The 15,863-nt window shown below is 34.0% G+C and overlaps 1 protein-coding gene and 1 pseudogene across 1 annotated transcript; one reads left to right on the forward strand and one right to left on the reverse strand.

Annotated features, from left to right (window-relative positions):
- The first annotated feature begins 7,773 nt into the window (after window positions 1-7,773).
- Window positions 7,774-8,403, forward strand: LOC125855899 (uncharacterized). The gene has a single exon (XM_049535552.1). It carries the CDS (start codon window positions 7,774-7,776, stop codon window positions 8,401-8,403), a length of 630 nt encoding a protein of 209 aa, XP_049391509.1.
- Window positions 8,404-13,065: 4,662 nt separating this feature from the next.
- LOC125855901 (agamous-like MADS-box protein AGL62) lies at window positions 13,066-14,232 on the reverse strand (annotated as a pseudogene).
- Between the last annotated feature and the right edge of the window lie 1,631 nt (window positions 14,233-15,863).

A 15,863-nucleotide genomic window follows, 5' to 3' on the forward strand; every position in this document is an offset into this window, starting at 1 on the left:
GATGGAGAATATAAATTTCCTTTTGCAGAAATATGTTTGGAAATGGACTGTTTTTTTGGTTAACCAGTCGGTGTTTGGGGTCCACATTGGAGCTCCGACTAAATTCGGATAGTGCACTGCAGCGCCCATTCGAGCGTGGCGCTCCAAACAGGATTTTCTCCATACCCAGGGCTCGAACCCGAGACCTCTGGTTAAGGGTGAAACACTCCCACCAGTGCACCACAACCCATGCTGGTGTTTGGAAAATGGATTTATCCCTCAAACTACTGTCCTATTCACCTAAATCTAATGGAATAGCAGAATGAAAAAAATAAAATAAACGAACTTCGAAGAAAATGATGGTTGCATTACTTATAATTTCAGATTTACCACAAAACTTGTGTGGAGGAACTATCCTTACTGCAAAAGGGAATAACAAAAAGTTGTCTTTTCAGAAAGAAATCAATTTTATTTGTTCAGGACACAATCTATTCCATATGAGAAATGGAAAGGAAGGAAATCCAACTTGAAATATTTCAAAGTTTGGGGGTGTCTAGCCAAAGTCTAAGTTCCTATTCCTAAAAGGATTAAAATGGGACCTATGATTGTGGACTGTAAAATTAGACTTGAGTAGTCTAGTGAAGGGTTCAAAAGACCTTGAAAATAAAAAATAGAATGTACTTAATAAAGAGATTCAGAGGAGTAGTAAATGTCAAAGGACATCTACTTCCTTCGAATATAATTTTATAACAATTCTTGTGTCTTTTATAGACTCATCATTTTGGAAAGATGGTGTCAATAGTGAGATTGATGCAATATTGAGCAACCACATTGGAAGTTAATTGATCTTCTTCTTGAAAATAAACCTTTGGGTTCAAAATGAATCTTCAAAAGGAAAATGAAAGTCAATGAAACTGTTGACAAATATGCAAGGCTTTTTGTCAAAGGCTTTAGACACAAACAAGGTTTTGATCATGTCAATATATACTCATCACTAACTAGAATTACATCCATTCAGATGTTAATAATATTAGTTGCGGTATATGACCTCCAAATTTATCAAATGAATGTGAAACAACTTTGTTAAATGGAGAATCGGAGGAAGAAATTTACATGGAACAGCCCGAGGGTTTTGTGGTTCTTGGTAAAGAAAAGAAAGTGTGCGGAATTGTTAAGTCACTTTATGGACTAAAACAAGCACCCAAACAATGACATAAGAAATTTGACCAAACTATGTTGGCAAATGGATTTAAGAAAGATGGAAGTGATAAATGTGTTCACATTAAAATCACAAGCTCATTGTTTGTTTGTATATTGGTGATATGTTGATCATCAATAGAGACACTAATGACATAAATGTTATTAATGTATGCTAGAAAGCAAGTTTGATATGAAAACTCTTGGAGTTGTTGATGCGATCTTAGGTATAAGAATCCTTAGAACTCCATAATGTTTAGCATTGTCACGGTCGCATTGCATTGAAATGGTACTTGACTAGTTCAAAATTTTGGATTTCAATATTGTCAAGTCTCCAATAAATGTGAGCTTTGCATTTCAAAAGAGTGAAGGCGAAAGTGACTCACAATTGGATTGTGCTAGAGTATTGGGAAGTATGATGTATATCACGAAGTGTGCACGATCAGATATAGCATGTGCTATTAATGAATTGAGTTGGTTCATGAGTGATCCCAATCGAAGTCATTGGATGACAAATGAAAAGAGTTTTGGGGTATTTATGAAATACTCAAAACTATGTCTTACATTATAACAATATCCAGCAATATTGAAAGGATATAGTGATGCAAATTGGATCACCGGACAAATGAAGTAAAATCCACGAGTGGATATGTATTTACTCTTGGTAGAGAAGCAGTCTCTTGGAAATATTCCAAAATAGAAATGTATCGCTAGCTCTACAATTATCTCTGAGGTAGGTGCTCTAGATAAGGTCAGTGAATAAGTTGAAAGACTCCGGAATTTCTTAATAGATATTCTTTTTTGGGCCAAACCATTAGCATCAATATGCATACACTTTGATAGTCAAGATGCAATAGGTAGGGAATGGAGCATGATGTATAACAGAAAGTCTCATCATATAAGACATAGACATAATAGCGTCAGAAAATTACTCCCTAGTGGGATTATCAGAATTGACTATGTAAAGTCAAAGGATAATTTGTCGGATCCACTTACAAAAAGGCCTAACTAGAGAGAAAGTTGAAAGATCATCTAAGAGAATGGGTTTAAGGCTTAGGATAAGTAATCATGGTGGTAACTCTATCTAGCAGATTGGAAATCCCAAGAGCTAGATTCAAGGACAAAAACAAAGTTGTGACTAGCGGTTTGACATTGTCAATCAACTCAATCCATTCTCATGATGAAGACAATGTTCATGAATGAGGTTAAAACATTAAGTCTTGTTAACGAGTTAATAAAGCTTAAAGTTTTTAATGATTTTCTAAGTTTGGCAGACTTGACCAAATAGTGTATCTACGCGATGGCACAGTTAGAAATCACCTATGTAAGTGTGAAGTGTAAGCCGTTTCAAAGAGAATTATTGTCAAAAGCCTATTCTCTATACACTCATGAAACCAGGAGGTGTTCATGGCTAAAACGAACACAACTGTAAGAACCAGAAACGGTAAAGGGTTAATTATGTGACATATGATTGTCTAGGTATACACCAAAGCTCGACGGTTCAAAGATATCGCATCTACTGATTGACCGAGTATATCCGACATATGTTCACTATGGAAAGTCAAAGGGGAAACCTACTTATCCAGATGCAATTAATTCTTGCTTGTAAAGTAGACATACTTGTCCGTTTCTTTGTCTTGGAGTCATTCCCCATTCATATGGGGGACTGTTGGGTTTTAAAAGGTGTGAATGGAAAATGAAGAGTTGCGACTTTTATGAAGAGTTGCGACTTTTATGAAGAGTTGCGACTTTTATGAAAAGTTGTGATTTTTATGAAGAGTTGTGACTTTTATGAAAAGTTGTGACCTTTATGAAAGGTTGTGACCTTTTCGAAAGATTGTAACTTTTCCAATAAGGCACAATAAGAACTTGTTCACACTACCCTTTGTTTTCTATAAATTGAGGGATTTCCTCTCATGTTAGTTGAACGAATTTTTCTAGACTTCTTCTAATACTACTAAATCTAGTATTCTAAGTGTACTTTACTGCCTTTGAGTGGTTCACTGGCACCGTGGCTTTAGGTACCGATACATCGGTGAGTAAGATCGTTCTATCCTGGGAGGATATATTCCATTAACCTCGGGTACTTGAGGGGAATAATTTCCTTAAGGGACACTGTGCATTCAGTGGGCTCGATTTTCTTTCTTCGAGAAAAATATATTTATGTTGTTTCTAATCTGTTTCTGATTCTATTTTCTCTACTAGTTTTAATTTTCTAGTTTAAAAAAACTCTTTAACCTTTATTGTTTCTTACCAAGTTCTTCAAAGTTTTGTTCTAAGTATATTAGGAATACAAGATGAACAACAGAAGGAAAGAAAGCTATTGGGTTCAAATGGGTGTTTAAAAGTATATGTTGATGGCAACATCTAAAAACACAAGGTAAGGCTCATTGCAAAGGGTTCTTCCCAACAACAAGGTACTAACTTTGAAGAACATTTTCTCCTATTGCCCTATTTAAAACTGTGAGAACTTTTTTAGCCTTGGCTGCTAATTTAAGTAGGCTACTGTACAAATTTGATGATAAATTTGCCTTTCTAAATGGTGATTTGAGAGAGGAGGTCTATGCCTCACAGCCTGAAGGTTTGTAGTTAATGACAAAGAAGATAAGGTCTACAAGTTTTTAAAAGGCACTCTATGTCATAAAGCAAGCGTCACAGACATTGTACTTTGAGATTGATTCATATTTATATGAGAATGGTTTTGAAAGAAGTAATAATGGGCCTATTCTTTATGTAAAACAAGAAGGTAAAAATGATTTTTGGTGGTATGTTTATACGTTGACTATATGATATATATGGGTTCGAGTGAGTCTATCGTCATTGAATTTAAGAACTGCATGATAAAAAATTTGAGATGTCTGATTTCGGTCTGTAGGATTACTTTCTTGGTCTTGAGGTGAAACGGGAAATTGAAGGCATATTTCTTTAACAAAAAAAATATGCAACAATTTTTTTGAAAGAGTTTACGATGGTAAATTGTAAAGTTGCTGCTATGCCAATGAATATTAATGATAATTTTGTCGTGATGATGGTTTTGAAATGAAAAATGCGACTTATTTTAGAAGTTTGGTTGGTGGTTTGAATTACTTGTCCCATACAAGACCATACATTGCTTTCTCTGTTAGAGTCATATCGAGATTTACGCACAATCCAAGCAAGCTTCACCTTGGAGCTAAAAATAGAGTACTGAGATATATAGCTGGGACAACAAAGCATGAAATTTGGTATTTTAAGATAATAAATTTCACAACCATGCATCATTTATGATAGAAGAGAGCACATGGTTTCTTGTTTAATCTTGGATCTGGAGCAGTTTCATAGAGTTCATAGAAGCAGGAAGTGGTGGCCTTATCAACTTCATAGGCTGAATATATTGTAGCAACCTCTATAGCTTTTCAAGCAATTTGGTTAAGGACACTTGTTGAAGATTTTAATCACAAACCAACTGGTGCAACTGAACATTTTCACTATCACTATATTTGAGGTCTTGTCTCTACTGGTGAAATTATTTTGAAGTCTTGTGTTACAAACGAGCAAATAGTAGACATCTTCATGAAGTCACTTCCCTAAGCAAAGCATGAATTCTTCTGAGGTCAACTTGGAGTTGGCGTGTTTGAATCGTGGTTGGGAAGTGATTCAATGATACTTGACGAAATCTTAGTTTCCTTTATTTTAGTAAGCTTAGATATTGTGCCAGACCAATAGCTAATTAGTTATTAGTGGGTACCTAAATTTTAGTATTTCAATTCCGTTGTAAGCCTATTTAATAGGCAGGCCTCTTAGTTTCAAGTTGCATCAGAAATAAAGAAGACCACAATAGCTTTTTCTTCTCTTTTGCTCTATTTTTCAGTTCACTTTATCCTTTAGTTTCTTTTCTTTACAACAATTGTCATTCACTTGGAGGGTATGGAACATAAACATCAAAATATACTTTCATTTATATATTACTAACAAAATTATAGTACTAAATAATATTGTCAACGAACAAAACGAATCCTTAGTGTCTTTCGTTTAACTTCAACACATATATTTATTTAAAGTTGTAAATTATAATGGAAACGTATCATATATTTTCTACACGAACTTTTCAAACTATAGTGCTGTATTAATTAAGTGAAACAATTTGATTTTCTTGTTTTGTAATTGGTTGTGTTCTCACGCATCATCTCTTTTAACTAAACAAATAATAAAGGGTAAGTATGCTATGTCTTTGTCCCCCAATAATAAATTTAGAGATGGAAAAGTAAACGATTTGGACAAAATCAAAGAGATTAAATCTGCAAGACTATCTTTTAGTTATTCCAACAAATAAATAGAAATATGCTGCTCTTTCTTCACTGATGTATACACTAGTAAAATAACCCGCATTTCACGCGGGGATTAAATATCAGGGAATTTATAAAATAATACTTAAAACTTATAAATAGAAATATGCTGCTCTTTCTTCACTTATGTATACATTGGAACAACTCTTCAAACCTAGCCGATCTTTGGTTTGTTGAAGTTGTACACAACATCATGTTCAATCTCTCTATCAAAGTCTTTCTACTATGCAAGTTTTTCTTGACAATACGACAAAGGAAGCCAAAGACATTGAAACTCTTAAGGTTATAGAAAATAGGATCAGAGATGTAATATACAAAGCAGAAGCTGTAGTTGATTTAAGCCTAAGAGGCATTGTTTTAGCTGATATAGAGAAGGATGTCACGGACTTAGACTTCAACTAAACTCTTTGTACGATCTTGTAATATTTCTTGATTTTTCATGATTTGTTACAAATGGATGCTCTCCTATGTATACTTCACACCTAAGGGCTAAAGTGCAAAAACAAATTGCTAGACAAGTCCCTACATATTTACAAATAGGCCACCCTTCTAGAGTTCTGTACAAGTCTAGGCCTTCCAAGTAATATTCTACAGTCTTTTTCAAACCTTTCTGAGACTCTATACTCTTCCCACTAAGGCTAGCTCACTTATTCTTTAATTTCATGCCCAAGTGGTATGACAAAGTTGTGGGTCATGACAAGGGGCTTGTAAATACTTCGAGGAAAAATTGCTAAAAGTGGAAAAAGATGTTGATTCTCTTAGGAAAGGCGTGCCACAGATTGAATTTAACAAGCATTGAAGAAAATCTGAAGAACAAGTCCTCACCAGACAAAAAAAATGCAATTTAGGAAAATACTATTGTTGGGATGGAGGATGACTTCAATGCCATACTTGAACACCTCACTTCCCAAACAGACGATTTAGCTATCGTACCAATTTTTGGTATGTGCAATATAGGTAAGACAACTCTTGCCAAAAAAGTTTATGATGATTATATTTGTTCTCAATTTGATAAACATGCATGGGACACTATATTCGAAGAATACAATGAGAGACAAATGCTTCTTGAAGTTGTCTCTACAATTACAAGAAGCAATCAAGAACTGAACAATGATCAACTAATGAAGATTGTGTAAAGAGGTCTAAAGGGTGAGAGATTTCTAATTTTCACAGATGATATATGGAGTATTGAGGCGTGGGACCAAATACAAAGAATATTTCCAAATGATGACAATAGAAGTCGAATTCTATTAACCACTCTGCTCTTGTATGTTGCTGATTATGTCAGCTATCCTGATTTTCCACCTCATAGAAAGTCTTTTATAAGTCTTGATGACAGTTTGAACTTCACCAAAAAATCATTCAAAAAAATATTTGTTTCCTCCTCTACTTGTAGAACTAGGGAAGCATATTGTACTACAATGTCAAGGATTACCTCTTCGATTGTTGTCGTTGCAAGACTTCTTGGTCAAATGGACCCAACACATGATAATTGGAAGAATGTTGAGGAAAATCTTAATTGATTCTTTGGTACTGTATCCGAACAGTTTCAATCAATCCTTTCTTTGGAGGTTTTCCTGAAGATAAAGAGATTAATGTTTCCAAGTTGATTAGAAACAATAAAAGGTTAGAAATGGTGGCACTGAGGGGATAAAATCTTGGCTATAACTTATTTGGCAGCCATATTTGTTGAAATTTAATTGCCACAAATGTGAAAGTTGGCAAGCCACAAATGTGAAAGTTGGTAGCCACATTTGTGTAATAGTCAAAGTTTGGTAGAGTTTTGGTAGAGTTTGACGGCCAAATTTTGTGGAATTTGGCTACCACATTTATGTCACTAATGATGTAATCAAGAGGTAAAACTCTATAAATAGAGTAGTAAAATAACACTTTAAGACGCATAAAAAAAATAGAGAAGCAATACAGAGTAGAGAGGGTAATCCACAAACTGCTTCTTAGTTTGTGAGAAAATAGTGCGAAAGTAATATAATTGTGAGTTGTAAGAATTAAAAGAGTGCTGAGTAATAGTCTTTTGACACTACCAAGTTTTTCATCAATATTATTGTATTACTTCTTAGGATATCAATTTACACCATTTTAATATTTGGTGTTGTTGTTACTCTCTTCCTGTTGCTATTAAGTGTGGACATTATCCTGGGTGTGATTATCATTTTGTCCAACAACGTGGTATCAGATCCATGGCAAATAATAGTCGGTTGTCCTTTCAATACCCTCGTCTCACAAGAGAAAATTATGAAAATGGTATCTACGAATGAAAGCCATTCTTGGCTCTCAAGGTGTTTGGGACATTGTAGACAAAGGGTATACAAAGCTCGCTAATGAGGAAACTTTGCCCTCAAATGAAAAGGAGGTCTTGTTGAAGACAAGAAAGAAAGATCAACATGCCCTCAATCTTATCCATCAATGTTTGGATGATGACATGTTTGAGAAGGTGGTTGATGCAACCACCTCAAAAGAAGATTGGGAGATTTTACAAAATTCTCTTCAAAGAGTTGATAAAGTAAAGAAGATAAAACTTCAAACTCTAAGGGGTAGCTTTGAAGTTTTAAAAATGAACAAATCTAAATCGATTTTGGATTTCTGTTCAAGATTTATGGTTGTGGTAAATCAACTAAAAAGATATAGGGAGAAAGTAGATGATGTGCGTGCGGTAGAAGAGATCCTTCATTCTTTAACACCTAAATTTGATTATGTGGTATGTTCTATTGAGGAGTCTAAAGATTTAGACTCTATGATGGTAGAACAATTGGAAGGTTCTTTACTCGCCCACGAAGAGAAAATGAAAAGGAGAAAAGAAGAGCCACTAGAGCAACTTCTTAAAACCCATGCATCCTTCAAAGGATTTAAAGGTGAGAAAAGCTACAAAGGAAATGGACAATGACAAGGCCGTGGAGGCCGCGGAAGAGGAATAAGTTATACTAATAAATTGAACAATGAAGATAAGAGTCACCAGTCATTGAGAGGTCGTGATCATGGTCAATGAGGAGGTAGAGGACGTGGAGCATATCAAGGTACAAATGAAATGAGTTATGAAAAATCTAAAACTGAGTGTTATAACTGTCATAAAATTGGACATTACTCTTGGGAATGTCATAGGAATGTTGAAGAGACAGTTAATCTTGTTGACAATAACAAAGACGAAGATGAGTTAACGTTGTTATTACCACTCAAAGAAGAAGATACAAATGATTGTAATTTATGGTATCTTGACAATGGAGCAAACAATCATATGTGTGGACACAAAGATAAGTTTGTGGAGATAACGAAGACGGTGAAAGGTAATGTTTCTTTTGGAGATACCTCAAAGATCCAAATTGAAGGGATTGGTACGATTTTGATAACTTGTAAAGATGTGGCCATAAATTGATTAACAATGTTTATTATGTCCCAAAATTGAAAAGCAATATTTTGAGTTTGGGTCAACTTCTTGAAAAAGAATACGATATTCATATGAATAATATGCATCCTTGGATTAGAGATTCAAGTAACAACTTTATTGCTAAAGTTCATATGACAAAGAATAGGTTGTTCCCTTTGAATCTTAAAACCATCTATGCAAAGTGTTTGAAGGATAATGTGCAAGATGACTCATGGTGTTGGCATATGCGATTTGGGCACTTGAACTTTGAGCACTCCAATCAATGGGAGACAAGAACATGGTTGATGGGATTCCATCAATCACCCATCCAAATCAGTTGTGTGAAGCTTGTCTTCTTGGAAAACATGCAATGAGGAGTTTTCCAAAGTAGACTAAATCAAGAACAAGTAAGCCACTTCAACTTGTACACACCAATGTGTGTGGTCCAATTGATCCACCTTCTTTTGGTAAAAGAAAATACTTCTTGCTCTTTTTTGAAGATTTTAGTAGAAAGACTTGGTATACTTCTTGAATCAAAAATCTGAAGTTTTTGTTGCCTTTAAAAATTTCAAGCACTTGTATAAAAAGAAAGTGGCTATGAAATAAAAGCATTAAGGTCCGATAGAGGAGGCGAATTCACTTCAAAAGAATTTAATGACTTTTGTCAATCTCATGGAATTCATCGCCCTATACCGATACCTTACTCTCCCCAACAAAGTGGAGTTGCAGAAAGAAAGAATAGAACAATTCTTAATATGGCTATATGTATGTTGCAAGCTAAACATCTACCAAAAGAATTTTGGGTCGAGGCTGTTTCTTGTGCAGTTTATTTGAGCAACAAGTCTCCAACAAAAAATGTATGAGATCAAACACCTAAAAAAGAATGGAGAGGAAGAAATCCAAATGTCAAGAACTTGAGAATCATTGGGAGCATAGCATTTGATCATGTTCCACATCAAGAGAGAGATAAACTTGACGATCGGAGTGTCAAGTATGTGTTTGTTGGCTATGACACGAGTTCAAAAGGCTTCAAATTGTACAATCCAAGCAAAGACAAGGTAGTGGTGAGTCGTGATGTTGAATTTGATGAAGAAGCATCATGGAATTGGGAGACTCCGGAAGAAAGAACATCTATTTTTCTTCCATACTTTGGAGATGAAGAAGAACAGGAGGCCGTGGCACCTGCACATGATGCAACCCCACCTCCTTCACCATCAAATGTTGCATCTCCATCTTCTTAAGAGAGTTCAAGTGAAAGACCACATAGGATGAGGAGCATCCAAGAACTCTATGATGACACAAAATAAATTACTAATTTTTATTTTTTGTGTTGTCTCTTCGTTAATAGTGAACCAATGAATTTTGACAAAATAAATTACTAATTTTTATTTTTTGTGTTGTCTCTTCGTTAATAGTGAACCAATGAATTTTGATGAAGTTGTTACTAACAAAAGGTTGAGACAAGCCGTGAAGGAGGAGATCCAGTCAATAGAGAAGAATAACACTTGGGAGTTAACGACTCTTCCCAAGGATCATCGAGTAATTGGAGTTAAATGGATATACAAGGTGAAGAAAAACTCCCACGGAGAGGTAGAGAGATACAAAGCAAGACTTGTGGCTAAAGGCTACAAACAAAGGCATGGCATCGACTATGAGGAAGTGTATGCGTATGCTGCCCGCATGGAGACAATATGTTTATTGATCTCTTTAGCGGCCCAAATGAAGTGGAAAACCTATCAACTAGATGTCAAATCGGCATTCTTAAATGGATATCTTGAAGAAGAAGTCTATGTTGAGCAACCATTGGGTTTTGTGGTTAAAAATCATGAAGCTAAGGTGTTGAGGTTGAATGAAGCCTTATATGGGTTGAAGCAAGCTCTACGAGCTTGGAATAGTCGCATTGACAAATACTTTCAAGACAATGGGTTTACTCGTTGTCTCCATGAATATGCTCTTTACATTAAAATTCATACTAATGGAGATATTTTGCTTGTTTGTCATTATATTGATGATTTCATTCTAACGGGTAACAACCCAGTTTTATTTGAAACTTTCAATAATGCTATGTCCTTTGAGTTTGAGATGACAGACATAGGGCCCATGTCATATTAATTACTTGGGCCTAGAAGTGAAGAAAATGGAGGAAGGCATCTTCATATCTCAAGAAAGCTATACAAAGAAGATTTTGAAGAAGTTTAACATGTTTGATTGCAACCCTGTGAATACCCCAATGGAATGTGGAACAAAATTGTCAAAGTTTGATGATGGATAAAAGGTGGACCCTACTCTGTTCAAAAGTCTCGTAGGAAGTCTAAGGTACTTGATATGTACGAGACCACATATATTGTTTGCGGTTGGAGTAGTAAGTTACTTCATGGAAGCTCCTACCTCCACTCACTTGAAGGTCGCTAAAAGAATTCTTCGCTACCAACAAGTTACAATCAACCTTGGACTATTTTATTCTTCTTCTAATGATTTTAATTTTGTAGGATACTGTAATAGTGATTATGCAGGAGATGTTGATGATAGAAAAAACACATCGGGTTTTGTGTTTTTCTTGAGTGATTGTGTTATTTCTTAGAGTTCAAAGAAACAATCAATTGTTACTCTCTCGACTTGTGAAGATGAATACGTGCTAGAGACATCATGTACTTGTCATGCTATTTGGTTGAGGAGATTGTTGAAGGAACTCAACTTGCTGCAAATTGAAGCCACAATGATTTGTGTTGATAACAAATCTGTGCAAGCAGTTGCAAAGAATCAAGTGTATCATGATCGGAGCAAGAAACATAGACACAAGGTATCACTTCATCCGAGAATGCATTGCCAAGAAAGAGGTAGGGCTCAAGTATGTGAAATCTCATGATCAAGTTACGTATATCTTTACAATGCCTCTCAAGTTTGAAGATTTCCATAGATAGAGATCAAGCCTTGGAGTAAAGAAGAAAAATCAAAATTAAGGGAGAGATTTGTGGGAATAAAATATTGGTAGCAACTAATTTGGCAGCCACATTTGTTGAAATTTAATTGCCACAAATGTGAAAGTTGGCAAGCCACAAATGTGAAAGTTGGTAGCCACATTTGTGGAAGTTGGTAGTCAAAGTTTGGTAGAGTTTTGGTAGAGTTTGGCAGCCAAATTTTGTGGAGTTTGGCTGCCACATTTATGTCACTAATGATGTAATCAAGAGGTTCAAAAACTCTACAAATAGAGTAGTAATAGAACCCTAGAAGACACACCAAAAAAAATAATAGAGAAGCAATAGAGAGTAATCCACAAACTACTTCTTAGTTTGTGAGAAAATAGTGTGAAAGTAATATAATTGTGAGTTGTAAGAAATAAAAAAGTGTTGAGTAGTAGTCTTTTTGACACTACCAAGTTTTTCATCAATATTATTGTATTACTTATTCGGGTATCATATTTACCCCATTTTAATATTTGGTGTTGTTGTTACTCTCTTCCTATTGCCATTTAGTTTGGACATTATCCTGGGTGTGATTATCATTTTGTCCAACAGGCATAGGAGTATCTAGAAGAGTTAACTGATAGAAGTCTAATTTTGGCTTGTACACAAATGACTAATGGAAGGATAAGAACTTGAAAATTCATGATCTTCTTCCCCAACTATGCCTAAGTAAATCCATATAAGATCAACAAAGAGTGATCCTTCTATCTACACTTGAAGAGAAACATAATTACCGTATGCGACATAGCAATGGTATAATTCGCACCTTTATTTCAATGCAAGTAGAGATTCCAAAACAGATGTTTTACAATTGAAGTTGCTTAAGCTATTGGACGTATTTTCAATTGAATATTATTTCACTTGTGTAATACCTCAACTTGTACATTTGAGATATGTTTCTGCAAGAATTGAATAACTTTGCTAATATATATATATATATAAAATCCTCTGGAGGCAGAAAATCATGATATTGAAGAAAAGACTTTGCTTTACAATAACTTGAACATACTTTATCTTCATTATTCTCCTTTTGCTGCGGAATTCATAAGAAGAATTCTAAATCTAAAAGAGCTAAAGATTTTATAATTCATTGATCCGATCATGATTTTCTCTAGGGATATTTTCCTTAAAAGGTACTTGTATACCATGGGAAGTCATGACTTTGCTGGCTAATTTACCCAATCTCAAACGGTTTTATGCATTCGCTGGAATAGATTGGACACTAAATGAAGAAGTTGTGTTTCACAAATTTAATAGCAACAAATTTTAGAAGCATATCTGCAAAGGAGGGAAGCAGGTAATGATAATTTTCTGATGCTTGAGTAACTAATACTGCACGGGTTGCATAATCTGGAGGAGATTCTCGAGAGTATTGGAGAAATAAATTCTAGCACGATATATGATAATACAGGCATATCATATTTTTTTCTACAAGTTTGTAATATCTTGATATATGTTGATAAAGAAGAGATTATATGTCATGCAATTCAAAAGGTAAAATCAACATGACAATGGACTAATAACATAACATATATAATTAAAATTACTAACTTCGACTGTATCATAATTGATGAACATTATCTAATGAACACAACACTTAGTACTGACTTCGACTGAATCATAACTCATGAACATTTCATGATGAACACCTGAAATGACAAATGAACCTAGACACTTAATATAATATTTAAGTTTTTAATTTTACTTTCGGCAATTATATAACACACGTAGTAGTAATTGGGAACTATGGAAGAAGTAGATCCATTAACCCCATTAGCAAAAGGTCCACCAACATTGAGTCCATATGAAGAACTTTAGCTAGCACAATTTGGAGGAGTCCAAACACTTCCCAATGTCTGAAATGGGAATGCATTATTATTCACCATTTGTGCCTCTTTTTCAACCTTTTGCTTTAGAATTTCCAATGTCTTCTTCAAGTGTTGAAGTTGGAATAAGTTAAGCTCTTCGATAGGAGATTCCCACCATAGACCCTCAACTCTATTCCTAATTTGTCGAAGGGATTCTCTGTGATTTTTCTCCATCTAGAGAACCCCCTCGAGGTTCATGAGCATGTATTAAGCTCATGAATACCAGCTTCTCTACAAGCCATGATTTGTTGTTTGTGGACATCGTTATTTGGTGGAGGGAGGTTCCTGCCAAGGAACCTCTCCACCAACGTGTCCACGCTAGGGTGACAAAAGGAGAACACATTTTTGCCATCAGAGGAAAATATCACAATGACTATTTCAGCACATCATAGCGTACAAAGTTCACTAGCCTTTTTGAAAAGACCAGCACGACGCTTAGAAAACGTAAGTCCTAAGTTACTCGCCTTCATAATTTTCACCATTTCGACCCTTTGACGACCCTTGCTGATTTTTCTTGTCATGTCTAAACTATCACTAAGAAATTGTGAAAGTAAAGTTGTGATTTTTGGTCTTAACACCAAAAGCTTTATATATGAAATTGTGTTTTAAAATAACTTGGGGAGCCTAGAAATTTATGTTCTTTCCTTTTTTGCATTGAAGAAAAGTATTGAAAATGAAAAACATTAGATTCACTTGCCTTTCATTCTTTGTCTCGGTAGATATAGATCTTATTATCATTATTAGAAGATAAATATTTTTCCTAATTAGAATTATATTATTGGATTGCACTTGATTGCCATTTTATTTGAGAACAATTTTTTTTAAAAATATATTAAATGATTAATAAAACCCTTACGGGTCGTTTGATTTGAAGACAAGTTATGTTGGGATTAAATATGATGGGATAAGTTATGATAGTATTAGTTATGTTAAGCTTATTTCTTATTGGTTGTTTGGTTTGTCAAAAATGCATGACATAATTTCTAAGAGTAAGTTGTGTGTTTACATAAATACCCTCTAAGAATAAATTGTTTGTTTATAAAAGAGGGTTTAAGGGGGTAATTTTGTTATTTTTCATTTTTATCCCATGATAAATTATTTCGGAATTAGTACACCACCCACAAGTAGGGATAACTTATCCCAGTCATAATTATTAATCCTGGGATAAGTTATCCCACACTTTGAAACCAAACAAAGAATTGAAGGGTACTAAAAAATTATCCCATGATTATTTGTCTTTATCCATCACACCAAACGACCCCTTAATGTTTTTATAGTAACACGAATTTTGCATTTACCATTGAATTTTCCTAGTCAATCATCATTTAGGGACCTACAATGTATCACATCAAGCATATGTGGGTGTTTGGATTTATAAATATTATTATTATTTATACTGCGGTTTAGTGCTCGAATTGTAAAGGTTTTCGGTTAATCACTTTATGATTTTAATGTACCGCGTTGTTCTGACAAAAATCTCATATGTATATAATGTCCTAATTAAAAAATTGCAGATTTCTAGTAGACATTTTCACATTTATTTAAGGCTTATGATAGAAGGGAATTAGTTTACGACAAATATAGGAATAGTTTTAAATATATACAATAAAGTAATTAGTTTACAATGAATATAACAAAGTTTTATTTACATAAAAAATAGCCAAAAATCATAGAAAGTATACATTGACTATACAATATAGCTCGTTGTAAGTTATAGAAAATAGACATTAACTATACAATATAGTTAATCTATACATGAGCCATACTTTAGATATACATTATATACACTCAAAAAGTTGATCCAAGAAAAAACAAGTATGACTAAAATGACAACATTCATAATTTCACAAGTTAAATATATCCCTCTTCACTCTCAGCAAGACAAAAACACTAATTATTTATTTAGAACTTAATATATATATATATATATATATATATATCAACAATACTACGTTCAATAAAGATCACAAACTCCATGTAGTGATATATTTGCCTTTTTAATTGGTAAATGTTAAACAACTCACATTTCAAATATTATATTGATTTGTATTGGATTTATTTAAAAACAAACAACTCTCTCTAAATAATAAAATTTGTAAGCTAATTTATTTAAATAAAATTTATTAGTACAAATATAAAACATGAAATACAG

This window comes from Solanum stenotomum, chromosome 2 (assembly GCF_019186545.1).
Source record: "Solanum stenotomum isolate F172 chromosome 2, ASM1918654v1, whole genome shotgun sequence".
NCBI lineage: Eukaryota > Viridiplantae > Streptophyta > Magnoliopsida > Solanales > Solanaceae > Solanum > Solanum stenotomum.